This window comes from Passer domesticus, chromosome 8, assembly GCF_036417665.1.
Source record: "Passer domesticus isolate bPasDom1 chromosome 8, bPasDom1.hap1, whole genome shotgun sequence".
NCBI classification, from domain to species: domain Eukaryota; kingdom Metazoa; phylum Chordata; class Aves; order Passeriformes; family Passeridae; genus Passer; species Passer domesticus.
In genome coordinates, this window is record NC_087481.1 from 25,653,744 (window position 1) to 25,680,419 (window position 26,676).

The 26,676-nt window shown below is 54.3% G+C and overlaps 1 protein-coding gene across 1 annotated transcript; it reads right to left on the reverse strand.

Annotated features, from left to right (window-relative positions):
- Positions 1-1,775: 1,775 nt before the first annotated feature.
- On the reverse strand, positions 1,776-24,763 carry PALD1 (phosphatase domain containing paladin 1). Its single transcript, XM_064429819.1, has 20 exons — positions 24,605-24,763; positions 17,741-17,938; positions 17,514-17,616; positions 17,143-17,322; positions 16,901-17,065; positions 16,654-16,814; positions 16,438-16,513; positions 15,682-15,830; positions 15,502-15,598; positions 15,288-15,392; positions 12,857-12,952; positions 12,550-12,684; positions 11,072-11,188; positions 10,388-10,567; positions 9,371-9,568; positions 8,967-9,107; positions 8,299-8,370; positions 8,050-8,190; positions 4,944-5,099; positions 1,776-2,089 (listed from the first exon to the last, which is right to left on the reverse strand). Exons 2-20 carry the CDS (start codon positions 17,926-17,928, stop codon positions 1,940-1,942), a joined length of 2,610 nt encoding a protein of 869 aa, XP_064285889.1. The 5' UTR covers positions 17,929-17,938; positions 24,605-24,763; the 3' UTR covers positions 1,776-1,939.
- Between the last annotated feature and the right edge of the window lie 1,913 nt (positions 24,764-26,676).

Genomic DNA, 26,676 nt, shown 5'->3' on the forward strand with positions numbered 1-26,676 from the left:
AACACCATCCAATTAATAGCTGCTTTTTACCCTCCTGCCATGGGATACCTTCCACTAGCCCAGGTTGCTCCTGGTTGTTTTTATATAGAATTTAAAATATGTCATGCAATTAATATTTCTAGAATTTACATTCTCAGAATAATTCTAGAATGTGCATTTTCTATCATTATATATAAAATCTATATATATTGTGTACACAATGTGTGCTATAGACATAATATATAGCATTTAAAATTCATACTATACACTCAATAATTATTTTATATTTTAGATATATCACCTATGATACATAACCCCTTGTTTGCTTTGTCTCTGGCTGAATCCTTTCAGAATTGCCAATCCATTTCCCTCGGAGCAGAAAATCCAGGCCATTCAGAGCCAGGTTTTAACTTCTCATCTGGGAGAGGGATCTGGGTTTCTGCCTCCCCAGCCTGGGGAAAAGAAGGAATAAACACAGCACGGTTGATTTTTCACATTCAAACACATTCCCATCTCCCAGGATATTTTTTTTTTCCCAGGCAATTGCTGTAGCCCTGCTTTGGAAATCACTTGTTAGGATGGTGGGAAAGCAGAAAGGAGCCTTTGAGCCCCTCAGACCAGGTGATGCAAAGCTCCAGCCTTCATTACCAAGATTAAAAGAGGCTGGGATTTCCTAAGCAATTAAAAACTCTGCCTAATTAAGACAGGGCTAATAGGCAGGACTTCCAAGAGTTGCTGCTGGGGCAGGAGAAGGATTTGCAGCAAAAGAGCCTGCAGGTAATTGCTTTAGTAAGGCAGAATAGATGGGGGTGTGAGGACAGAGAGGATGTGCTCCGTTAAAAACTAAAATGAGGGGGAAAAAAGAGGAAGAATAGCATCAACAGCCTCTTGAAATTACTCAATCAACTGTCTGACTTCATCAGCAGCAAGTTATCCAAACACTGCAACACTCAGTGAGGGGCAAAACATTCAGGCAGGTATTTCTGCCTAAAGAAAGGAAAAAAAAAAAAAGCACATCCCCAAATGTGCGGCTAAGCCAAAAAAAAAAAGAAAATGAGGGACCCCTTGGGACCTGGGTCTGTCACAGCCAAGGCTGAAGAAAAAGCAGAGCTTTGCTATTTTAAAACCTTGTTTTTCTTTCCAGCCTCCACCTTTGAATTTCTGCCACCTCCCGCCGCTGGCGGCGGATGAAAGCGGCTGCTGGGACAGACGGAGCGTGTGCTCCTGCTCTGTGCCTCCCATCCTGCTCCCTCCCTCCCTGACTGCCCCTGAGCTCCTCTCACCCCACCCTGAGGCCCCCTGGGACCCCTCATTTGTATCATCTCCTTTGGATTAACTTCATTTTTCACTCTTCCCTTAAAAAACAAAGGAACCCCCCCGGCATTAATTTTGCTTTTATGCCTCTGCTGAGCAGCTCAGCCCCCTCAGCACCACCCTGGCACTCAATTTGTTCGAGGCAGGGGAAGTGGGACCCCAAAACTGGGTACCACAGCTGCCATTCCCACAGCTGCACCCACGACTAAAAAGAGGTGGGAAGAAGCAACAAATATGGCCAAGCCCTAAAAATACCCAGGTTTGAAGCGACTGGGATTTCTGTGAGTCCTAATTCTGGCTGCTGGTGTTTATGGCCCCATATATACATGGAGCCATAAAAATATAACCATATATATATATTTATGTGTATATAGACATGTACATCTGTGTGTTTGTTCACATAAATACACCTCTGTGTGTATAAATACATAAATTTGTGTAAATGCTGGGCTGCCTCAGGGAGAAAGCGAGGAAGGTCTCGATTTTTAATTTACAATATTTTTATTGCGTCCAAAAGAACCCCAGAAATCCTCCCGTCCTAAGGCAGCTTCGAGGCTCGCCCCTCCCTCCCCACCCCCTCAGATTTGGGGAAAACAGTCTCTTTTTTTCGCTCTTCCCCACCCCAGAGGCAGCAGCAGGGCCCATGCTACACGAAGTCCCCGCGGAAGGGACGGGACGTGGCCCCCTGCGCCTGCCAGCGGCCCCGCAGCGTGCACAGGGCTTTGCCCTCCAGGCTCTCCAGCTCCGGGAAGCCCAGCTGGTTCAGCACCTCGTAGACCCCAGCCACTGCTGCCACCTGGAAAGAGAGGGACAAGGGAGATTGGAGCACCCTCCCACCCTGAGGATGATTTTTCCACCTCCGGGGTGAACACCCCTGGCATCCCCCCATCCCGGGTGGCACCCCCTTCACCTCCCCCAGCCTCTTTCCAGCCCCAGTTTATCCATTTTCTAAGCTTCTTCCTTGCTGCTGGGGTCAGCCATCACAGGGTTTGTTGGCTTTGGCACCCTCCTGCCAAAAAGCTACAATGGCGCCTTGTTTTTGCTAAAAACGCGGGGATTATGCAGCGGGAAGGGGCGCCCCGGGGGTCAAAGGCTCCTTGTATCCACAGGTTGGGTGTTTTTCCCTCCCCTCCAGCAGGAAGGGGGAGTGGGGAGGGGCGGATGGAAGCCCCACATACAGGAGATGTGGCATTAAAAGGGGCAGCACCTTTCGGGGCTGCACTCCAAAAAGATGCCAAAAGAAAGATGCTGCACTAAAAAATGGTCCAGCAAAAGCAGGGAGAGAGGGCAGAGGTAAATCCATGTGCTGGAAATGCAGCCCCAAAAGGTGCAGCTTCAAAAAATACAGCATTAAAAGGTGCAGCACCAAAAGGTGCAGCACTAAAGGACAGCCCCAAAAGGTGCAGCACTGAAGGATGCAGCACCAAAAAAGTGCTGCTTTAAAAAATACAGCATTAAAGGGGCAGCCCCAAAAGGTGCAGCACTAAAGGACAGCCCCAAAAAGTGCAGCACTGAAGGATGCAGCACCAAAAGGATGCAGCCCCAAAAGGTGCTGCTTTAAAAATACAACATTAAAGGTGCAGCCCCAAAAAGGTGCAGCACTAAAGGTGAAGCCTTAAAAAATACATCATTAAAGGTGCAACACCAAAGGGTACAGCACTAAAGGATGCAGCCCCAAAAAGTGCTGCTTTAAAAAATACAGCATTAAAGGTGCAGCCCCAAAAGGTGTAGCACTAAAGGATGCAGCCCCAAAAAGGTGCAGCACTAAAGGTGCAGCTTAAAAAAATACAACATTAAAGGTGCAGCCCCAAAAGGTGCAGCATTAAAAGATGCAACCCTCAAAAGTGCAGCTCTAAAGGATGCAGCCCCAAAAAGGTGCAGCACTAAAGGTACAGCTTTAAAAAATACAGCATTAAAGGTGCAGCCCAAAAGGTGCAGCACTAAAGGATGCAGCCCCAAAAGGTGCAGCATTAAAGGATGCAACCCTCAAAACTGCAGCACTAAAGGATACAGCCCCAAAAGGTGCTGCTTTAAAAAATACAGCATTAAAGATGCAGCCCCAAAAGGTGCTGCTTTAAAAAATACAGCATTAAAGGTGCAGCCCCAAAAGGTGCAGCACTGAAGGATGCAGCACCAAAAGGTGCAGCCCTAAAGGATGCAGCACCAAAAAGTGCAGCCCTAAAGGATGCAGCACCAAAAGGATGCAGCCCCAAAAGGTGCTGCTTTAAAAATACAACATTAAAGGTGCAGCCCCAAAAAGGTGCAGCACTAAAGGTGAAGCTTTAAAAAATACATCATTAAAGGTGCACCACCAAAGGGTAGAGCACTAAAGGATGCAGCCCCAAAAGGTGCAGCACTAAAGGGTGCAGCCCCAAAAGGTGCAGCTTTAAAAAATACAGCATTAAAGGTGCAGTCCCAAAAGGTTGCATCACTAAAGGCGTTGTTTAAAAAATACAGCATTAAAGATGCAGCCCCAACAAGTGCCGCATTAAAAACTGCTGCAGTCAGCCACAGGCCTCCTGTGTCCAGCCACCAGCGAACATCCCAAATCTCCAGAGCAGCTGCTCCAGCCCCAGCACCGGGCAATGCCAACAGCGGCAGAACCGGGATGCCAGGGCGGGGCGGGCACCGGCCCCGGCCCCGGCTCCGCCCTCTCATCCCCCGCCGGATGGAGCAAAGATGCCAATAGGAATTAGCAGCCCGGGAAGGGGGAGAAAAACTCTCTGTGCCGTAAGAGAAGTAAGAGACGGAAATGACAAAATAAATAAAAAGCCAAGTGAAATTTTAGGGTGCATCGATAGAAGTAACATAACAAAAGAACAAAAATTAAGAGTGAAAATAGTAAGATACAGTCGTGCAGTAATTAAATTTAAATAAATACAAATAATTAAAATTTAGTATTAGTAATAGCAGCAAATAATAATGATAATTATAATAATGATAAATAATTAATGATTAATGATAATGATACTACTACTAATAAATTTGCCATATCCCCATTTTCTTCTTCTCCACCCTGGCTCTCCTTTTATGCAGAAGAACCCCCCCAGGGACCAGCACACACACCCTAAGCCCCTCACAGCACTTGTACCACCTCCAAAGTCCCTTTTCCAGGGAAATTTAGCCTCTCCCCGGATATTCCCATTCAAATCAATGTATCCCAAATAAATCCAGTGCCAACATCCCCCCCAAACAGGAAATATGGGTAATTTAGGGTCTCTGACCCAGCCTGCCCCCATTCCATAAGGATCATTTAGGGTCTCTCACTCACCCCCATTCCATTTTTCCAGCTGGTTCCCAATCCCCTGGGATATCCAGTGCCACCATCCCACCCTCCCAGATCTCCCACCTGTCCTGCCCTGGCAGGTTTGGCTGGTGGCCCCCCAGCCCCAGATGCTGCAATCCCAACAAAACCCCTGGGAAGCTCAAACCAGGGGAAAAGAGCAGGTTTGGGGTGGGAGTGGTGGGATGCCAGTGCCAGTGTCAGTGAGATCTCCAGTGGCTTTCCATGAGAGCCACCGAGCCGGGGAGCAGAGGGAGCACAGACAATGCCCCAACAAGCCCAGAAATCAGGCGTAAGTTAAGGATGGGTGCCAGTAAACTCCTGCATTCCTACATAAACACGAGGTGGCAGCCTGGGAAAGCCTCACCTCGCGCATCCAGAGGCTGAAGGGCCTCTGCCAGGAGTCCTTCTTCTCCAGGTGCAGGTAGGCGTTGAAGAGGATGAGGAAGATGTAGCGCTCCAGGTACTGCAGGCTCCTCAGCTGCAGCGTCCGCGCCTCCCGCTCGTCCTTGCCCGACTTGGCCTGGAAGGAACAGCACAGTGAGGCACCTGTGGCACCCCCAGGGGAGATTCCTGCATCCCACCCTCAGCCACAGCCCTGGGAGACGCCTGGGAAGGGCACAGGAAGAGGGAGGAACACTTTGGGGACAAAAATGAGCGCATCCGTCCAGCCCGCTCCTGCTGGGCTTGGCGCTGCGGGCTCTCATTTCCTCGTGGTTTCCAGAGGGTACCAACATTCCCAGAGCTCAAAAATAGGTGAGGGGTGGCTAAATGTGGGGGCAGGAGCAGGAATAGGCTGCCAGGTACAAACTGTACCCCAAACCATGAGTTCCTGGACTGTAAAGCACTTCCCCAGGGAAAAACGAGACGGTCTCCCTGCAAGGCATTCCCACCTGGATTCAGCCTCTGGTTCCAGAGGGAAGGGAAGGGAAGGGAAGGGAAGGGAAGGGAAGGGAAGGGAAGGGAAGGGAAGGGAAGGGAAGGGAAGGGAAGGGAAGGGAAGGGAAGGGAAGGGAAGGGAAGGGAAGGGAAGGGAAGGGAAGGGAAGGGAAGGGAAGGGAAGGGAAGGGAAGGGAAGGGAAGGGAAGGGAAGGGAAGGGAAGGGAAGGGAAGGGAAGGGAAGGGAAGAGAAGAGAAGAGAAGAGAAGAGAAGAGAAGAGAAGAGAAGAGAAGAGAAGAGAAGAGAAGAGAAGAGAAGAGAAGAGAAGAGAAGAGAAGAGAAGAGAAGAGAAGAGAAGAGAGAGGAGGGCCATCACATCTCCCAGTACTATTTTATATATATAAATTATAAATATATTTCTTATATGTTTTATATATATTATAGTGTTCATGCATTCATTATTTCTATTTATTGCTTTATTAGATATTGTATGTAATTATACAGTAATTTTTAGTAGTATCATTATTATTATTATTATTATTATTATTATTATTATTATTATTATTATTATTGTTGTTGTTGTTGTCATTATTTTAAGCCCTGCATACTGCCCCTTCTAGGAATTAATAAATACTAATAAATCAGAGCTCTGATCCCATAGGCCACCCCAAAAAGCAGCAATTCCTCACTCCAGCTCTGCCCTTGGGAAAAGGTGTCTCCTCCACATGTGTGTGCCAGTATTTGTAGAAAGCAAATCCTATAATCCTGTTATTTATCCTGGTACTGTATTACCCTATTTATTTTTCATTCTATTATCCTATTATTTACTATGTTGTTATATTATCCTACTTATTTCTATCCTATTATTTATTGCTTTATTCTATTATGTTATTTATTTTTCTTCTGCTACTTATAATTTTATTCTATTAACCCGTTTTATTTTCTTTGACTATCCAATTTTCTTCTGTTACCCTATTACTTCTCTTTTTAAATCCTATTTAATTTTCTTCTTTTACTTTATTAATTCTCACTTTATTCTATTATCATATTTTTTCTTCTATTATCTTATTATTTACCATCTTACTATCCTATCATTTATCTTTTATCCCATTATTTATATTTTCCTACATTTTCCTATTTTTTCCTCCCAGTTAGGGGTGGGAAGAGGTCGGAACAAACCAAACCAAGCCCCCAAAACACCCATAGTAAAGGAGGGAAAGCCAAAATTAAATTAAAGTACTTATCCTGAATAAAGACAAATTCATAAAAATAAATGTGACTATAAATAAATTAATAATCACTACATCTGCAAATAGTTAGGTCTCCAGAGGTTTTCTCTCCCAGCTCCCCAAAAAATGCAGAGGATCTCAGGAAGCAAACCCCCAGGAAGCTGCAGATGTTCCTGGGTGATTGAACATTTTGGTTTTTCTTCTCCCCATGAATCATTGGTGGCCTTTAATTGAAAACACAGATCAGTGGCAGCTGGAGCAAAAGCTGCAGTGAGGAATTGCCAGTGGGATGTGGCACAAACCAGCCCAGGAATAACACCAGGCCCTGGGCTCTGCCCTTCCAAGGCCCCGTGATACAGCTGCACAGGTTTGAAGCATCCCAAATCTGGTTAAAATAATCCTTTTTGCTTCTTCATCAGCTCCACGGAGTAAAACGGGGCTGTGGAGCACAGGCTGAACTGGCCACGGAGTCCATTCCCAGAGGCAGCTCCCCTTCCCAAAGCTGAATCTCCTTCCCACACTCCGAGGAGCCAAAGGCGCCTCTGGGGCTGGGAGTGGAGCGGGACAGAGCAGCCCTGCCCTCTGCTGGCTGTGCCTGTGGGATGGGATGGGATGGGATGGGATGGGATGGGATGGGATGGGATGGGATGGGATGGGATGGGATGGGATCCATGGGATGGGATCCATGGGATGGGATGGGATGGGATGGGATCCATGGGATGGGATCCATGGGATGGGATGGGATGGGATGGGATCCATGGAATGGGATGCAATGGGACAGGATAGGACAGGATCCATGAATGGGATGGGATGGGATGGGATGGGATGGGATCCATGGATGGGATGGGATGGGATCCATGGGATGGGATCCATGGGATGGGACGGGATGGGATCCATGGGATGGGATGGGATGGGATCCATGGGATGGGATGGGATGGGATGGGATGGGACGGGATGGGATCCATGGGATGGGATGGGATGGGATGGGATGGGATCCATGGGATGGGATGGGATGGGATGGGATCCATGGGATGGGATGGGATGGGATGGGATGGGATCCATGGGATGGGACGGGATCCATGGATGGGATGGGATCCATGGGATGGAATGGAATGGGACGGGACGGGACGGGATGGGATGGGATCCATGGGATGGGATGGATGCTGCAGGACAGGAACGCTGGGTGGGATGTGGGACTCAGTGCAGCAAGGGACAGCTGTGGGTGACGGTGACCACAAGAGCCCTGGCACCTCTCTGGTGACACTCCAGCGAGCTGCAGCCTGGTAAACGAGCCAGCTGTGGCAGGGCTGGCCCCAGAGGGCGGCTGCAGCCCCTGGAATGGCCCGTGCCCATGGGGGGCTCACCTGGCGGAAGGTGCAGATGATGATCTCCCGCAGGTGGTAGTGCATGGGCGTCATGGTCTCGCTGACCGTGTCCAGCGCCATGTCCACCTCCTTCTTCATCCGGTGACCGTCAGGCAGCAGCTGGACCACCTTCATCACCACCTGGAGCACGGGCAGGAGCAGCAGGGCTTCACCTCCCTGCCTTGCCCCACTGCCCCTCCCAACAAGCAGCTGTGGCTAGAGGGGGCAGAGGGAGAGCCCAGCACTCACCTCGAACTCCCCCTTGGTGTACTTGGCATCGGGTACACTCACGATTTCCTCCTCGCTCATCTCAGGGATGCCCTGGGGTGGCCAGAGGGGACTGGGTCATTATGGGCTGCACAAAAGTGCAGAGCCTGTGCCCAGCCCAGCATCCCCCACCTTGCCTCTGCTGGCACAGAACATGAATATTTCACCCCTGCCCGAGGAGGGAGCCACGTGTCTGGATAGACAGAGGACTGTTCCAGGTACTGGCACAGGGTGCCCAGAGAAGCTGTGGCTGCCCCTGGACCCCTGGAAGTGTCCAAGGCCAGACTGGACAGGGCTTGGAGCCACCTGGGATACTGGAAGGTGTCTCTGCCCATGGCAGGGGGTGGAACAAGATGAGCTTTAAGATTCCTACCAACCCAAACCATTCCATGATTTCCCTTCCCTTAACCCTTCATCCTGGGGAGGGAGCTCTCAAGAAGAGGGTAAAGGCTCACTAGGGATTCACCCAGACTTCTGGAGCTCACTGGGAGTTGGGCACAGCAAACGACAGCACACAGATGTCCACCCCACAGTCCACCCTGACCCTGCCCACACTCCTTTCAACCCTCCGGCTGTGACACAGCTGCCATGGGCTCTCCAGAGCTTCCCCAGGAACCCCACCAGGGGCTGCTGCAGCCCCCTGTACTCACATTGAAGTGCCAGAGGGTGAGGACAGCGATGACCATGGCCGTGGTGGTCCTGCCCCGGCCACTGGAGCAGTTGAACACAAAGGCTGTCCGCGAGTCCTCGGCCAGGGTGCTCTTCATGGCCTCCAGCAGCCGGTCAAAGTCCTGCCAGGATGAAGCCAGTGGGTTTTTAGGGATGCAGGGCTTTCTCACCTTGGCGTCCCCTTTGTCCTACAGCCTCCAGGTTGAACTCCCTGTTTCCAGATCCATCCTTGCCCACCTGAAGGCACACAGCCTCTGCATGCAGCATCTCCTGGGGATCCCCCCTGGCCTGGCAAGCACCCCACCCGCCCTGAGCACCCAAGGGACATTCCTGCACAGCACCAGGGCTGGCTTGGCACAGAGCAGCTCCATCCCTGCCTGGGTACCTGCTCCTTGGGAGCACAGAAGTCAGGGATGGGGATGCGGCGGTAGGTGAGGCCCTGGCAGGAATTCTTCTGCTGGCTGAATATCTCCTGCGTGGTCAGGCAGCTCTTGAACATCTTCATCTGCTTCTCTGCCTCCAGGTACACCTCCAGCCACTTCTGGCACTTCAGCAGGTCCCCCTTCAGGGCAGCCTCCAGTTTCTGCAGAGGACGGAGAAACCCTCGCTGTAACACCCACCCCTCCTAATTTTTAATTAGGATTTTAATCAATGTTTTTTGATGCAGGTGCATCACTGTCATCTTTTTTGGAAAAATCCCCTTACCCAGGATTTTCTCCTGGGAAGCTGAGAAGCCTCAGCTTCTCCTGGTTTTGCTGCTTTTCAATGTAGTCTAAAGATTGTTTATCCAGCATGTGAATTGTTTTTACTTAACGGCCAATCACGGCCAGCTCTGTTGGACTCTGAAGAGTCAGTCACAAATTTTCTTTCTCATTCTTGTTAAGCCTTCTGATGTATCCTTTCTCTGTTATTTAGTGTAGTTTAGTATAGCATTCTATAATATCATGTCATATCATATCATATCATAATACAATAAATCAACCTTCTAAAAACATAAGAGTTAAATTAATCTCTTCCCTTGTCCTAAAAACCCTGAGAAAAACCACAAAGGTGAACATCCCAAACCCCACAACAGGTCCTGGCCACCAGTTCTGCCCAGCACCCACCCTCTGTGCTTGGTGGGAGCCACAGGAGCATCATTTTTCACCATGCACTCCCCCACTGCCTGTCTCCCCTGGAAATCCAGCTGGGAACATCCGCTCCCCTTTCCCCAGCTGCCTTTTACCCTTGCTCTCACGGCATGCTATAAATTCTTCCAGGGTAGATCTCTGCTTTGCTCCCTTGCTCCCAAAGGAAAACAAAACCAGCAGCTCCAGAGGGCGAGGAACTACGAAACCCTGTGGAAATCACCCACGAGGGCTCCTGGGAACCTCCAGAGCACCCAGCACCTCGCAGAGCTCACCTCCAGCTGCTGGGGTGAGGCAGCAGGCACGGGGATCAGCTCCTCCAGGAGCCCAGGCTCCCGCAGGGTGTAGATCTGCTCGTTGCCCTCCAGGACCACTTCCTCACGGAGGTTGATCCAGACAATGCGGGAGTGCTTCCTCTTGGCATCCGTCAGGTACCGCAGGACGCTGCCCAGGCTCTGGGGGAAGGGTGGGCAAGGGTGATGGGAGGGCTGGCAGCCAGCCTGGGGTCCCTGCCTGTCACATGCACATTTTCTGGAAAAATCCCTTTGCCCAGGATTTTTCTCCTGGGAAGCTGAGAAGCCTCAGAGAAAAAGGGAAACAGTAATTATCTCATTTGCTTCTCCTGTGTTTTGCTGCTTTGGAATGTGGTTGGAGATTGTTTACCCACAGGTGATTGTTTCATTGGTTTCATGTGAATTGTTCTGACTCAATGGCCAATCAGGGCCAAGCTGTGTCAGACTCTGGAGAGAGTCACGGGTTTCATTATTATCTTTTTAGCCTTCTGTAAGTATCCTTTCTGTATTCTTTAGTATAGTTTAGTATGGTATTCCTTATCAAAATATAGTATCATAAATAATAAATCAGCCTTCTGAGAACATGGAGTCAGATTCGCCATTCCCTCCTTCGTCGGGGCACCCCACAAATACAACACCTGCCCGACGTGGGGTGGTGTCCCTCACCTTGGAGCTGGGCTGTGCTGTGCCATAGACGGGCATTTTGGGCACCCTTCGGAAGTTGGCCACGCTCATCTCCTTGGCAGTGCTCAGCACGTCGGGGCAGAAGCGCTCATCCGCCACCTGGAACGGAGCAAGGGCCAGGCTAGGGATGCCCCTGCCCACCCTCAGCTCTGCAGACACCACTGCCCGTGGGCCCTGCTCAGGACAAGCCCCCAGACCTTCCCTAGAGCAGCATCCAGGGTTCAAAGCTGTGTTTCCAAGGTGGGACGGGCTCCTCCTGCAGCACAAGGCACCAGCAGCCCCAGCCTCCTCCACCCCACCCAGAAACCACGGAGCTGCTGCCCAGGCGCACACACAGGGTGCTCCAGACACATCCACGTGCACAGGGATCTCTGGCCACACATCTGTCCTCACATGGAAGGGACTCTAAAACCATCTATCCTTGCTGAGGGTGCCAGACCCCACGACACCTGCCCTACAACAGGGAAATCCTTGTGAATGGAGCAGGGGGAGTGGGTCGGAGACAAAGAGAGCCCCCCATCTCCATGCCCATGTTCATGTGGCAACAGAAGGAGTTTATTCTCAAGCCCTTCTTTATAAAGGACATTTGAAAAACCAGGTTTGGATAGCTCACAGGTCTGATCTTCTACTCTCCCCAAATCCTGGACCAGCCACATGCTGGCAGCTTAGGAAGGAATGTAATTGGTAGAAGTTTCTGTCAGTCAGCCCAGGGGCTAGTTTGTGGAGCCAGCTGAGTTGAATTAATTGGCCCAGTACAAGCCAGCTTGTACTGTGACATAATGTGGCAACATCTCTTCCTTTTTTTCCTTTATTAAAATTGCAATCTGCTCTCTGTCATCCATCTGCAAGGGTGATGCAGTAAAGTGAAAAAATTATAAGAAAAAGGCCTCAAAAATCAGGCCTGCTCTGGCTGGCCTGTCATTTCTTCTAAGGGAAGCTAGCCCTTTGCAAGTTCCCACGTGAAAGCAATCCTGGTGTGAGCAGTTCCTCAACATAACAATCTATTCCCGGGTAAAAAACAACAGTGTTTTTACACCACTAGATAGAAAAATGAAAACTATCTCTCACAACTTTTCCTGCATGTACACACCGGTGGTTTGAGTGAGGGTAACAACTTCTTAATTACCAATAAAGTAATTGCCAAGAAAGCAACTGACCAACCAGAGGCACACACGGGGTCTGTAAAACTGTATAAAAATGAGTTGTGTGCCTAAAAAACAGGCTTTTTCCACCATGAAGAAAACAGAGCCTGCATGATTTATCCCCACACAAGGGCCCTTTGCAAAGTGGGTGCCAGAAGACAGCACGGGTTTAACCTGCAGCATTCACCTCTAGGAGCCGTCAGGCGAGAACTCAGCTAGCACACCACAGGCTTCGCGGGGCTTTACAGGGCTCTCCCACCCCTCCGTGAGGGCGGGCACGCCGGGCAGGTGCCAGCCCCACCCTGCAGTGGCACTCACCAGCACTCGGGCGCCCTTGGTGACGAGCTCGGCGGTGACGGTGAGCTCGGCGCAGTTGGTGCCCGCCTGCAGCCGGTACAGCTCCGGGTGCCGGCACATCCACCTGCTGAAGCTGAGGGCAAAGCCCAGGGGGTACTGCCGGCGGGGGAGGCACCATCAGCCTGGGCTCTGAGTCCCCCCTGCCCGCCGCCCCGCCGAGGAAAGCTGCGTGGAAACTCCAAGGGGGAAGGCCCCGCCATGCCGCCGCACAACGGAGCCGGAAAAGAAGAGGGCAAGGAAGGTTTTGGGGTGTTCTGGCAGTTTTTACCTGCTCGTGAAGGTAGTAGTTGAAGGCAATCAAGTAGAAATAGCGTTCGAGGCTCTGCAGAGTCCTCTGGAGGAAATACTCTTTGGTGCTGCTCCCCTGGAAGCAAAGGACAGGGAATGTGTGGTGCTCAGTGCTGACCAGTGCTGCAGCCCACAGCAGACCAGGAGGCTGGGAACAAGCCCTGCAGACACTTTGGATGAATTTTCTTATTTTTTTAATGAAACATTTCCAGTTTCTCATGTTGAATGATGCTCAAAGGCATAAATTCACATTTCAGCTCAAAACAAAAGCTTTCCCTTAGCACAAAGACAGACTTGGAGCAGTTCCAACCAGTCCATGCTTTCACATGGACACACTGTCCAGCTGGGACATTCAAACCCAAGGGGATGGTTCTGGAAAATGTGAGGTCCTGCCCCAATTCCATGGCCTTTGGATGAAATGCTCAAGCAGTGGCATCCCTGGGCAGAGGGATGCCAGCCACACACCCTGCAATATCCTTCAGTTCCAAGTGTCTCCCTCTTCCATGTCCAGAAGCATCCTGACACCCATGTTTCCAGCAAGCTCTCCTCCTCCTCCTCTTTATCATCACCTCCACACCCAGGCATATTCTCCACCTCAGCCATCCTCTTTTAGGGAGGAAACTCCAACCCTTGGGATTTTCCATAATTCAGAAACCTCAGTGGGGGGGAATGGGGGTGTTTGTACCTCTGAGCATCCCATCCAACAAATTAACCTGGCACCAGGTAAGGAGCACCCAGCATGGCATGCACAAGCATCCCCAGAGAGCCTGTGGGAACCCACTTCCCAGGCTAGGATGGAAAACCCTGTAGGATGGGGCTGTGGCTGGGCTCAGCTCGGGGTTTGCTCATCCCTGACATTACGTGGCTGACTCATGAATATTTACTTGTTCTCCCCAGGAGAAATCCGGCCTGCACTCATTTATCAAGAGGAAAGGCAGGGGGATTTGCTCTGGAAACTCAAAACAAAGCCTGTGGGGATGGAGCCCTGCCAGGTTTGCCGGCAGCACCGACAGCTTCCCGAGCACTTGGATTCCTGCAATAAAATCCAGCCCAGTGCTGCCACCCAAGGCAAACCTCCTGACATTCACCCTGTGGGTGGAAAGGGGAATGAGCCACTCAGGTTTCAGCTGTGGAAAGCCAGGTATTGTGGGAGTCTGGCTGCTCAGCAGCCCACACCAGGATTCACCTGCACCTCCATCACTTGAGGGCTCAAATCTCCATTTCTGCCCCCCAAACCCAGGCAGAAACCCACAGACCTCATTCCTCCGTGCCCAGAAAAGCCCTTCCTCCCTCCAAAACCAGCCAGCTCACCCAGTACCACTCCAACACAGAGAAGTCCAGGCTGGTTTTCCGATGACAGATCATTATTCCCTCTCCCCTCCCCACTCTCCACGTGCCCCCAGCGCATTTTCCTGGCCCCTTGCCACTGTTTAAACCTGCTCTTGCTCCACAAAGACTTCAAATAAACACTCCTTGAGGCTTATTTACGGCAGTCCCCCAGCCGTTTGTTTTCCAGAAGTCCAGGATGACACGGGGCAGGAAAAAGTCAGGGAAAGGCTTCAAGGCAATTGGAAAATCCCCTGTCCCATGCCCAACCTTCCCCTGCTATGCAAGAGAACCTGCCAGCACAAGAAGAGCACCAAATCCACCCTAAAAGGGAACAGGGGAGTATAAAATTTGGGATTTGACACTAGGCACCAAAAAAGTGACAGTAAATGCCTTTTTTCCTGTTGCTTAATCATTTTTATGGAGGTTTTTTTTGCCACAGGGCACCTGGTTCAAGATTGCTCTTTACAACCAGCTCCAGCACTTCCACTCCACGTTCAACATTTAAATGGGAAAATCAATCTCCAAAGAAACTGGGATCAGGGCAGCACTTCCACCTGAGCACTCCTATCACCTGGTGAGGAGCCCCCTGGTTGGGCAGGGAAGATCACAGCTTTCCAGCATGGAAAGCCAGCCTGATGGCTCTTCAAAACAACAGGAAAAAACATAAATCTACAACTAGAAAAGCCTGACCTTGGGTGACTATATTTGCAATGATCCCTCCCAGCTCCCAAGGACTTTTACCATCCAGGCTGATATTGATTTTCCAATTTTAGAGCTGATGAAATCAGGGCACAGGATATTATTTGCCCCCAAGGTCATCTACCAGAAGCAGTAGCAAAGCCCAAACCAGTCTGTTTTCCCCCAGTCCCAGCCTGCTCCATTTTATGGCTTTTAAAACAACTTGGGGGGGGAAGGAAAGAAAGAGACACTCCACAGCTTTCCAGGTTTCATATCGCTGGGAAATCTCCAGCTCACAGGAAGCTCTGGGTTTCCAGAATTTACATTCTTCTTATCCCGGCGCAAAAACAGCTCAATAAATTTCCCGGTGCCGATGGCTCGCATCCGAGCACTCCTCTACCTACCTGGATCTGATAGTCCTCCCCAATCCCTTCCAGCTTCTTCTTGTACTCGTAGATGGCTTCCTTCATGTCGTGCATCTCCGAGCAGGAGGCGATGGCACCATCCACCTCGGGAGGAGCAAGCGGGAAATTGCCCCGTAAGCCTCGGATCTGGGGGGAATCTCCATCCCTCCCTCCCAGCCAGCCCCCTCTGGAGGGTTCACCAGCACCCCCTTACCTCCTCCACTATCTGCTGGCCTTTGGGGACCATCTCCATGAAGGTCTGGATGACCCGGAGCCTGTCCCTAGGAGATGTCTTGGGCAAGGGGGGGAAGCTGCCATGGGAGAAGGAGGGAATCAAACCAGCCCCAGAGGAATGGGCATCCCCCAGTCCCACCCTGGGGGCTGCTCTGCTTACTCAGCCTTCTGGGGAGCTCCTCGGTGGTGGTGGAGCAGCAGGGTGCCCATGGCCATGGCCAGGTTGGTCCTGCCCACGCCAGTCTGGCAGCCGAAGAGCAGCGCGGGCGGGGGTCTGCCGGGGTCCCGCAGCAGCAGGCTGGGGCTCTCCTGGGAGGGACACAGGGATGGAGGGATGGAGACCTCAGCAACCTCCAGGAGAGCCAGGTCTGCCCCAGCAGTGGCTGGGATGGAGGCCATGCATGGAGGGGTGGGTGGCACCTCCCTTTTGCTCAGGGGATGGGGTGGATGGAGCAGGACAGGACAATGGGTGGCCCACCCACTGCATTCCCCTGCACAGTGCCCTCCCCATCCACCAGCCTGGCCACCCCACCGGAGATGTTCCAACAACTCATCCCCAGCCCACTGAGATCTCATCTTCCAGAATGTTAAGGAAAAAAAAAACAGCTCTGACGTCAAAAACCTTTGCACCAAAGGCAGATCATTCCAGCCAAAGCCACTTAGGGAAGAGCTGCCTGGAGGTGGCCAGGGATGCTCATTTCTAGCCAGGGGTAGGGATGAGCTGCTGGACAACGTGGACTTCTCCAGCAGGATCCTACAGCAAGGGGAGTGGGATCTGCAGGCACAGGCATCCTCTAACAGGCAGAGTTAAGGAAAACCAGAAGATGCTCTCAGGCAGTCGTGATCTCTGACAAATCAGAGGAGCAAACCCCACCCCAAGGAGGCCCCCAGGACCAGGTGCTTTCCCTTTTCTCACCCTGAGGCAGCGGATGAAAGCATCAAACTGCTCCTCCAAAGGCGCTCCCTCAGCGGGCAGGGGCAGCCGGTGGTACCTGCCGGGATGGGGACAGCCCTGGTGAGGATGGGACCACGGAGGGCCTTCATCCCCACCACCACGGGGGACATGTGGCGTGAGGCGTGCCAAGAGCCCCGACCGCGTGTGAGGAAGAGGAGGAGGAGGAGGAAGGAGGACCTGTAGGAGGGCTGGAGGAAGACGGGTCTGCGATAGACCTCGTCGGTGACCTGGATGTCCTCGTCACACTGCACGCGCACGGCGTGCGGCTCGTCCCGCAGCCGCTCCAGGTCGTTGTACACGTAGTAGACGCTCTCGCTCAGCTGCGCGAAGTCGCGGATCTACGGGAGAGGGGAAAAGCCCCGTCACAGCCCCTCCCCTGGCCTCTGACCCGTGGCATGCGCGCCCTTCTCCCGTGCCAGCCCACCTCCTTGCGGATGGCCAGCTCCAGGCTCTCGGCCCGCGCGCCCCGCTGCAGGCGCTGCAGGTTCTCGTGGAGGTTCTCCTTGCCCCGGGGCGTGTAGGACACAAAGTCCCCCTCCAGCCGCAGGAACACCACGGGCTCCTCACGGACGCAGAAGAAGACACATTCCTGCAAATAGCGGGGGAGAGGCTGTCTAAAAGCTCTGCTGGCTTTTTTTCCACCCCAGTTCCCACCCTGCCACCAACCTTGTGGCCTTCTCTCTGCAGCTTCTGCAGCACGAGCTTGAAGCCGTTGAGGCTGGGCTGCCCCATCCCGAACACGGCGTAACCTCCTTTGGCCTGCCGGAAGTTGGGAGCGCCGCAGCTGCCAGTAGTGTTCAAAACATCTAATTTTCCATACACATCCCTGACCATGAAGTATTTCCCCTGCAAAATATCAGAACAGAGAAGGTGGGACATCACTGGATATGAGCGAGGTGGGACTTCAGCACAGCAGAGTGTAAAAATGGCTTTTTTCTACGTGATCCCTGAAATGAGCCCCCCTAAAAAACTCCTGAGGTCCCCAAAGCCCAGGCTGAAAGGAGCTGGGTGATTAAATTGGCGGCAGAGATGCTCACCTGCACCAGGTAGTGCTCCAGCGTGGCCTCAGAAATGCGTCCCACCCTGTAGTTGGCCTTCAGCAGGTCATCGTGGATCTGGAACTCCTCCCTGCAGTTGTACCTGCAAGAGCCCACAGGTGGGTAAAGGAAAAAAAATGATGGCATAGGTCAAGATCAAAACAAACCCAGATTTTTAGAGGAGAGGGTGGAGAAACCCAGAATTTTGGAGGCTGCCGAGGACTTACGTGATGACCACGGGCGCCACTTTGTTGGTGATGATGGACTTGGCCTTGCTGTTGTGGAGCCCCAGGGTCTGGAAGGAGTGGATGCTGAGGGAGTGCTGGTCCTCCATGCTGCCGTCTCCCGGCGCCCGGCTCTCCAGGGGGGATGCCGAGACCGCCTGCGGTGCCGCGCTGGCCGTCGTACCCATCATCCGTGGGCAGCTGTGCCGGGGTGGGCAGAGAGCAGCGGCGAGGAAAGGGGGGGAAAAACAACAAAACGAGGAGGCAGGGGAAGAAAGAAAAGGCAGGGGGAATTTATTTTTCAGCCACTCCTGATTTAGGATGGGAAAATCCCAGGCAGGCACAGGGCAACCCCCCGCTGACAGCCGGCCAGGGAAGGAAGGCTAAGCCAGCCCTTTCCCTCCCGCTCCCACAAAAAGCTTTCTTCCTGCCTGCCTGCTCCATCGGGGAGGTGAAAGTAGGGCTGAGGAGGGGAATAAAGGGTGAAATGCTGGATCCGGGCCCTAAACTCTGCTGAGTCAGCACAGGGCACTGCACTGAGCCCCGTCCCCTGCTCTCCCAGCACCCACACACCACTCCCCCCACGGAAAACTCTGGAACACAGAGCACGTGTTACTGGGTGCTTGGCCATTTCGGGTGTGTGCCAGCCTGGGAGCTGCCTGCACATCAGCCGGGGGAGCACCCAGGGACCCCGAAAGCAGCCCCTGCTCCATCCCCAGGGAGCTCATCCCTGCACAAGGATGGAATGAAAAGGGCCAGGCTGGCGGCGGCCAGGAGCATCCCGCCACACTCCAGCGGGCTGGGACAATGAGCCGACTGTCTGCGCCAGCCAGGGCCGGATCCCGGCTTCCCAACAAAGCCGGGAATGCCAAAGGGGTAGCCTGGAAAAGACAAGAGAGTCCCCAGTAAAACCTCCTTTGTGCTGCAGGGGAATAGCCCTGGCAGCACCCGGCAGGGGACGGTACCTGCTCCGAGGCGATGCTCAGCGCTGGGAACACCGGGAATGGCGCTAACCCAGCCCTCCAAACCCTCCTGCAGCTGCTCCTCCTGCCTTACAGGCAGCACAGGAGCAACCCCCGAGTGCAATCCCAGCGAACGTGATGCCCCCGGCAGCTGCAAATGCTTCCAGTGGGGGGAAAAGCCTGCGGAAAATGTGCTATTTCTAGACCGCTGTGCCCAGGAACACGTTTTCCCCTCCTCCCCATCTTCCTTCCCTGCTCCTCGGAAAACTTGTTGCTCTCCTGTGAATTTTCTGCACCATTAGGCAGCCTGGTTTCTTTTACACACAAGAGCAGAGTGGGGGGGGAAACAAAAACAGCTGTTTCAGGCCAGTGCCGTTTCTCCAAAGTCCTTTTGAGTGTTTCTTTCACGTTAACGCTGTGAGAGCAAAAATAAAGGAAAAAAAAAAAAAAAAAAAAAGAGAGGTTTTGAGTGTTTCAGAGCAAGCGCTTTGGAGAGCTCAGGCAGCAAGCAGGAATGGGGCATCCAGCCAGGATGCTTTTTTTCTCTAATCTTGCTCAGAATGGGTGCATCTTTTCAAGAGTGGGCTGGATCGATCCCTCTGGGTTTGCTCCAGCCATCTCCACGCTGCAGGATGGAGATTCCACCCCCCAGTTCCAAAGCAGGCAGCTCCTGCATTTCCTTTGTCTTTCTCCCCTCCCTACAGACACTCACTTTCACCCTAAAATCCCCAGGGATATTTTCTTTTCCCGACAAACCACACCAAGAAATAACAGGCATAAAAGACGCCGGGCAGATTTGGAAATTGTCTTTCAAACCACAAAATGAACGGAGAGAGGAAATCACATCTCAGCTTCTTCCCCGCTCCCTGCTTAGGCTGGGCAGGCAAAACCAAGCAAGAAAAGTACCGAAATTACCCAGAGTGGGTGCTGAGGGAAGCCAAGGGAACTGCTCTAAAAAGCCACGGGAAGAGGGAAGTGCTGGTGTTATCCAAATGGGAGCAGCTATTTACTGGTATTGCTGCATCTGTTGGGAGCAGGATGATTTACACCCCCCCAGCGCCCACTCTGCAAGCTGGGACACAAACTGGGATGGGTAGAGAAGCAAAACCCTGCCTCAGGAAAACAGATAAAATGGTCTTGGCTGAAAACTTTACCAAATATTGCTGGTGGTTGCAATGGGAAGAGATGCAATGAGGGCCATTGCAGGCCAGCCAAGGGAAGCAGGAGCCCAGGGCCCAGCCTGGCTGGGACCAGCCCACCAAAGGGCTCTGAATTAGCCCAAATATCATCGTTTTCTCCATCACTGGTCAGTGTTAGCAGCACCATGAGATGTTCCTGCACTGGAACAGGGCGCCCAGAGAAGTTGTCGATGCCTTTCAAAGTGCTCAAGGCTGGATGGAGCTTGGAGCAACCTGGTCTAGTGGAAGGTGTCCCTGCTCATGGCAGGGGGGTGGAACGAGATGATCTCTAAGGCCCTTCCCACCCCAAACCATTCTGGGATTCTGTGATTCCAGGTTAGGAGGCTGGGAAGCAAGCCACGTGGATTTTACTATGTCATTAGCCATCAGCTGGCATGGGTTGGTTTTGAAGGGTTGGTTTTGAGCATCCCTTCCCTTTCACTACACTGTAACTGGGGATTTCCTTCCTAGGAGAGAGAGGAAGCAGAGACAACATCCCCCTGCACAGCATCCTGGCCTCCTTTCTGCACCTTGCCCTTCTTTTTTGCGGACAAATCCCAGAAATATTCCCCCAGCCAGCAGCTCATCCCTTCACAGACCCCAAAGCCAAGCCTGAGATCAATCATGGCCAAGGCTCCTGAACAAAGAGCCCATTTTCTCCCCATCTGCCAAAAGAACCAACACCCCGCAGAGGGCATCCCACCAAACAAACCAGCAGTGCTCCTCTCCAGGTGTTTTCCCTAAATTCAAAGCGCTGCCTATTAATTATTCCTGCTGCCTAATGAGGAAGCGGAGCCTCCGGGTGGGCAGGGCAGAAGTGCTTCCCTTCCCCTCCAGACCCCGTTTCAAAACACCCAATTCTGCCAAGCCTGGACAGGGAATACCAGAGGAGGCACCAGGAGCATCCCAAGAATTCCACTTGAGCATGCCAAGGGATCCTGTGCGTGCGGCTGCCGCAGCCTCTCCCACAGAAGTCACCTCGCTGTAACAACGCTCTGCCCTCCATCTTCCCGCCTCTCCCACCCTCCACCCGGCCCAGGGGCTATTCCCACACCCGGGGACCTGGCGAGGACTCAAAGCTGGAGCAAACAATGGACTAAATATAGTGGGAGGTGGTCAGGCTGCAGCTGCAGGATGCATCTGCCCCGGCCACCGCGCCGAGGAGGAAGCGTGCACTTGCCTGGCCGCCTCATTGTCAGCAGGAAATAAATCAAATAAATCTCCTTCCGTGCATCCTCGAGACATTTTATAGCTTTTAAAGCTCCTCTAAATGAAAAGCAAAGCCCTTTGGGAAGAAGCAGCAGCAATGGCAGCATCCTCCTAATGCATCCATCCTTCCTCGGTGTGGGGCAGCCCCTGTGGCTTTTCAGCGTGGAGTCAGCGTGGATGCATCCCCGAGGGACCCAGGGGCACCCCTGCAGCACTGCTGAGCCAAGCAGGGAGGCAGGAAACACCTCAGGCCAGCAGGAAGCTCCTGTGCAGCCGGAGGGGCATCACCAGAGCCCGCAGGAAGCGGAGCTGGAGCTGAGCCCCCGGCCCCAGCGTGCTCTTTAACCCTCTTCTTCAAAAAAAAACAGTGAAAATGAAATCCCACACAATCACCTTCTCTGGGACAGCCTGCCTGTGCCAGGAGATATCCCAGAGCAAAGGCTGCATGGGAACCAGGCTCCTGTTGTTCCAGGTGATGCCGGAAGGAAGCGGCCTGGCTTCTTGAAAGCACATAATAAAACAAAAAATAAAGGTGAGAAATAACACATTAAGCTGAGGATGATTCGGAATGTGTTGTCCACTCACTGAGCTGTGAGGTTAAAATAAGGCAAAGAACCAAAATGCCTCAAATCAACCAAAAGCGCTTTGCCAAGGGCAGGAAAAGGCCCTGGAAAGAAAACTTTGCAGCAGACAGCTCTGCTTTTACAAGCCTTGACTCATTTATTAATATATTTAAAGGAGCAAAAGCGACTCCAACCTCACGAGCTCATCCCTTGGTGGCAATGGCCAAAAATGTAACTAAATAAGCGGCATTTCCTAGAAAGTCCAGAGGTATTTCCCAGTCAGGCTGGGATCAGTGCTGCCAATCCCCCCACCAGCATCTGCCAAGCACCACAGGAAAGCACCAGTGGGATGTCTGCCCCCAAATCCAAGCAGGAGCATCCAGAATAACGAGAATCAGGCATTTCACACCCCCTCCCCAACATGATCCTGTTTTTTGGCAGAAAACCGAGTGCCACATCCCCATCCTCCATGTGACCAACTTGCCTTTAGTCACTTGACTTAAAACCCCCCACCCTGAAACCAGGGAAAGCAGTTTGAGACAGGGAGTGGAGGAGAAAGAAAGCCACCCCAAAAATGGGGATGCCAATGTGCTCCCCACCCTGAGGAGGATGCTAGAATCCATTGGGAATGGTATCCAGGCTGCAGCCCTTCTTCACAAACCTGGTTTGCATTATTAATCAGCATAATTAACCTGCCTTGCTAAGCACAGCCTGGGAGGAACTACATTCCTGGAAGTGTTGGATGGGGCTTGGAGCAACCTGGTCTGGTGGAAGATGTCCCTGCCCACGGCAGGGGTGCAATGGGATGACCTTTAAGGTCCCTTCCAAACCATTCAGTGACTCCAGTGTTGCTGCCTCACACCCCCCAACTTTTAAGGCCTGCTGGCAGGTTCCATCTGTCCCTGGGGTGCTGCTTTTTGGGCAGGCAGGAGGCGCTGGGGCTGCTTGCTGTTGGGGTCAGGGGTTTCATCGGGGAGCAGCGATGGGAAGAGGGACAAAGCCCTGGCTCGGAAGCACCAGCCCTGCCAGCTGTGCCATCAGCTCACTGCCAGTGGCTTCAGGGTCTGCGGGCACACTCGCCTGAAGGGTTTCCTCTCGGCAGCACAAAGGAAAAAACAAAACAAAAAGCCCTAAAACATGAAGATAAAGGCTGGGGGCATCTCCAAAGAGACCAGCGACCTGCGGGCAAAGCTTTTGTCCCGTCCCCAGCCCGCCAGGAAGCACCACAGCCCCACACCCAAAGCAGGGCTGCCAAGCCTCTCCCGGCCGGAGGTTCTGCGGTGTGACCCGGCTGTGGCTGGCAGGGGGAGCAGGGTGTCCCCAAGGCTGGGGAGCCCAGCCTGTCCCCCCCTGCTCGCCATCCCGGCACGGCCAGCGCCACGCGGCTCTGGGCAGGCGAGGGCTGTGATTTTGTGCTATTCCTAGCTAACCACGGCTCCCCTCCCAAGGCGGGGAAGGCTGCTGGGGCAACGGGACGGCTCCTCTTACACGGGGCCGCTTCTGCACCGCACCTTTCCCAGGACAAGCAGCACCTTGTGCACGCCAGCAGCGTGCTTCGGGATGCAGCAGGACTCGGAGCTCACACACCTCCTCTCCCCCGCCCCGCTCCCTTAATAAATAAAGCAAAAAATCAAGCAAATCCCAGGGGGGTTCTGCTCGCAGCAGAGACCTGCCCGTTATTTTTAGGCTCCGTGCAAAGACATAATCACTTCCTGCCTTCCAGGAAGGAAATGTCCCACCACCGCTGCCTGCCTGCCTCCTCCTCAGGCAATGCCCGCCTGCCCCCAGCCCAGCCAGCCCAAAACCCGCTGTTTTCTCCCATCCAGGGGAGAAAAACAAGCTCGGGATGTGAGGAGTGCCAGGGCCGGGAGCGCTGCGGGAAGGCGAGGGGGTGCCGCTCCCCCAGCACGGGGAGGATGCGCCGGGGAAAGGGCAGGGAAGCAGCTCCGGAAAAGTCCGGCAGCCATCGGAAACGCAGCCTGGATGAGGTTTCTGGAAGTTTTCAGCCCCGAGGAGCTGAGCTGGGAGTTGGCAGCCTTGCTCCCGGGACATCCCCTCCGGCAGCGAGGGGCACTCGGTGCCACCGGGGGGTGGGAGCGCCCCGGGCTCCGCGCCATCCCCCGGGAAGCCCATCCCAATCCCAACCTTCCCGCTCCCCTCGTGCTCCCGACATGGGAGGCTGCCCGGCCAAACCCCAGAGCTCCTCTTCCTCCTCCGCCTTCATCCTCCAGCACCTCCCCGCTTCCAGAGCCTGCTCCCCAGGCGGCTCTGGGGGTGCAAGGCAGGCACAGCCAAGAGATGCAGATCCCAAAACTCACTCTGGAGCCGCAGCAGGCACAGCCGGCACCGGCCGACAGCCGTGCTGGGCTCCCAGCCCGCTGGGGCTGGCTTCCAGGCCAAAAGAGGCAGAGAAAAGCCCCTTTTAAATAGGAAACGCAACTGCAAAGGCAGGAGGGGTGGGAGGATGCCATCCGCGGGGCGCATGCTGGGCCTCAGAACTAGCGACCCACCTATTTTCCCGGGGTTTGAAGCCCAGCCTTGGCTCTGGACAAACCCTCCCCGCCACGGCTGGGGCACCTCATGGCCACGCTGCGGGCTCTGTGCTCCAGGGGCAAAACAAACCTTCCCCCCATTGTCCCGCCTGCCTTGGCTCGGGGGCACCCCCCGGGTGCCCATCACAAACCCCCTCGAGGGCTGCTCCTGCCCCTCCATCCCCTTCCCACCGCACCGGGCCGGGAAACGAGCCCCAGCACCCCGGGGAGGGCGGCAGAGGGGCAGCCGGTGCCGGGGGCGGATGCGCGGCCCGGGGCTCGGGGAATGCTCGGCCCCGCACCGGGATGGGGCAGGATGCGCGGTGCCGGGGGCTGGAGCGGGGAGAACGCGCGGAGCCGGGGCTCGGGGGGGGAATGCCCGGCTGGGAGAGGGGGATGCCCGGTCTCGGCGGGGATACGGTACCTGGGGCGCTCCGGGCTCAGCTCCCGCGCCGGGCCGGCCGCGCCGTCGGGCGCCCCATGGGGGCGGCGGGAGCGGTGGCGGGAGCGCAGCCCCGCGGCCGCGCCGAGCGCCGGCGCCTCGGCGGGGGAGGGACCGGGGCGGGCACCGGGACGGGGCCGAGGGGCGGCCGGGACCGCCCCCCGCCCCGGGACACGCCCCCTGCCCCGCCCCCTGCACCCCGGGACCCGGCACCGGCACCTCGGGGACCCCCGGCACGCAGCCCCCCCAAACACAGCCACTGTCCCCCTAGGGACCCCCGGCACGCAGCCCCCCCAAACACAGCCACTGTCCCCTTGGGGACCCCCGGCACGCAGCCCCCCCAAACACAGCCACTGTCCCCTTGGGGACCCCCGGCACGCAGCCCCCCCAAACACAGCCACTGTCCCCTTGGGGACCCCCGGCACGCAGCCCCCCCAAACACAGCCACTGTCCCCTTGGGGACCCCAGGCATGCAGCCCCCCCAAACACAGCCACTGCCCCCCTAGGGATCCCCGGCACGCAGCCCCCCCAAACACAGCCACTGTCCCCTTCGGGACATCCAACACACAGCACCCCCAAACACAGCCACTGTCCCCTTGGGGACCCCAGGCATGCAGCCCCCCCAAACACAGCCACTGTCCCCTAGGGATCCCCGGCACGCAGCACCCCCAAACACAGCCACTGTCCCCTTCGGGACATCCAACATGCAGCCCCCCCAAACACAGCCACTGTCCCCTTGGGGACCCCAGGCATGCAGCCCCCCCAAACACAGCCACTGTCCCCTAGGGATCCCCGGCACACAGCACCCCCAAACACAGCCACTGTCCCCTTCGGGACCCCAGGCATGCAGCCCCCCCAAACACAGCCACTGTCCCCTCAGGGACCCCCGGCACGCAGCCCCCATCGTCTCGGGGACCCCCGGCACGCAGCACCCCCAGCACGCTGATCCTTCCATCATCTCCTGGTGACAAACCGGAGAGGGACTGGGACAGAGAGGGGACTGTCAGATGTCACCACCAGCCCAGTCAGGTGTGCAGTTTTGGGGGTATCAAGGCACTGCTGGCACTTCTCAAAGCCAAAAAGTGTTTTTCCTTCTCAGAAACTGGAGACAGGGATGTGTGTGGTGGAAGCCGAATATCCCATTCAATGGCTGTTCATTCCCCCTTGTCCTGGCACTCCATGCTCTTGTCCAAAATCCCTCTGCAGCTCTCTTGGAGCCCCTTTGGGCACGGAAAGGGGCTCTAAGGTCTGCCTGGAGCCTTCTCCTCTCCACATGAACACGCCCTGCTCTCCCAGCCTGGCTCCATAGGAAATATCAGGGCATTCCCAGGTCTCAGAGCCATCCTTCCTTGCTCAGGCCACTCAGAATCCTGGGAAATAAGGCTGCTGCCCACCCACCCTGCTGCTTCCCAGCACCTACAGGGTGCACCGTGGTGGGCTCCTGCCATGGCTGCACCAGTCCCAGCAGGTCCAGCTCTGCTCGTCTCCTGCCCGGAGTCCACCACGGCACAGAGTGAATCCATCAGGCGACTTCAGGCTCCCCTCGTTGCCACACAAAGATGCTATTTCAGCTAACCCGCAAAACCCCAGTCCTTTCAGCTCCTACCTGCCTTCCCACATTGCATTTGGGGTAAAACAGTGGCTCTCAGAGCCCCCCAGGCAGGACCCCAACCCCAGCTCCCCCTGAGCCACCCCAGCATTACAGCGTTGCCCACACCCAGCACCATCCACGGCTGCCGTGCTGCACCAAATCAGTGTTTGTAGGACACCAGCAGGGCGAAGGAAAAGGAGAAAAACGGCATTAACACGTTCACTGGCACTGGGAAGGAGGGCCAGGAATGTAAACGCAGCCCAGAGCTAGTCCGAAAATGGTAACAGCTGGAAAGGAGAGCTGGAAAGTTTGTTCGTCGGGATCCGAGATCCTAGCCAGGCTCCCAGCATCAGCTCAGCCAAAATACCCTGCCCTCAGCTGCTCTGCTGCATTTACAGTCCTAAAATTTTAAAACTTTTGAAATTGATTTTAATTCCCCGTTTTAAGATCCCAAACCAGTATC

Excerpts from the sequence above, each read along its gene's own strand:
- PALD1 (XM_064429819.1), bottom strand. The coding sequence starts at position 17,928 with ATGATGGGTACGACGGCCAGCGCGGCACCGCAGGCGGTCTCGGCATCC. Across the intron at positions 15,831-16,437 it reads CTTTCATCCGCTGCCTCAGG|GAGAGCCCCAGCCTGCTGCT; the intron begins GTGAGAAAAGGG and ends TGTCCCTCCCAG. Across the intron at positions 12,685-12,856 it reads ACTACTACCTTCACGAGCAG|TACCCCCTGGGCTTTGCCCT; the intron begins GTAAAAACTGCC and ends CCCCGCCGGCAG.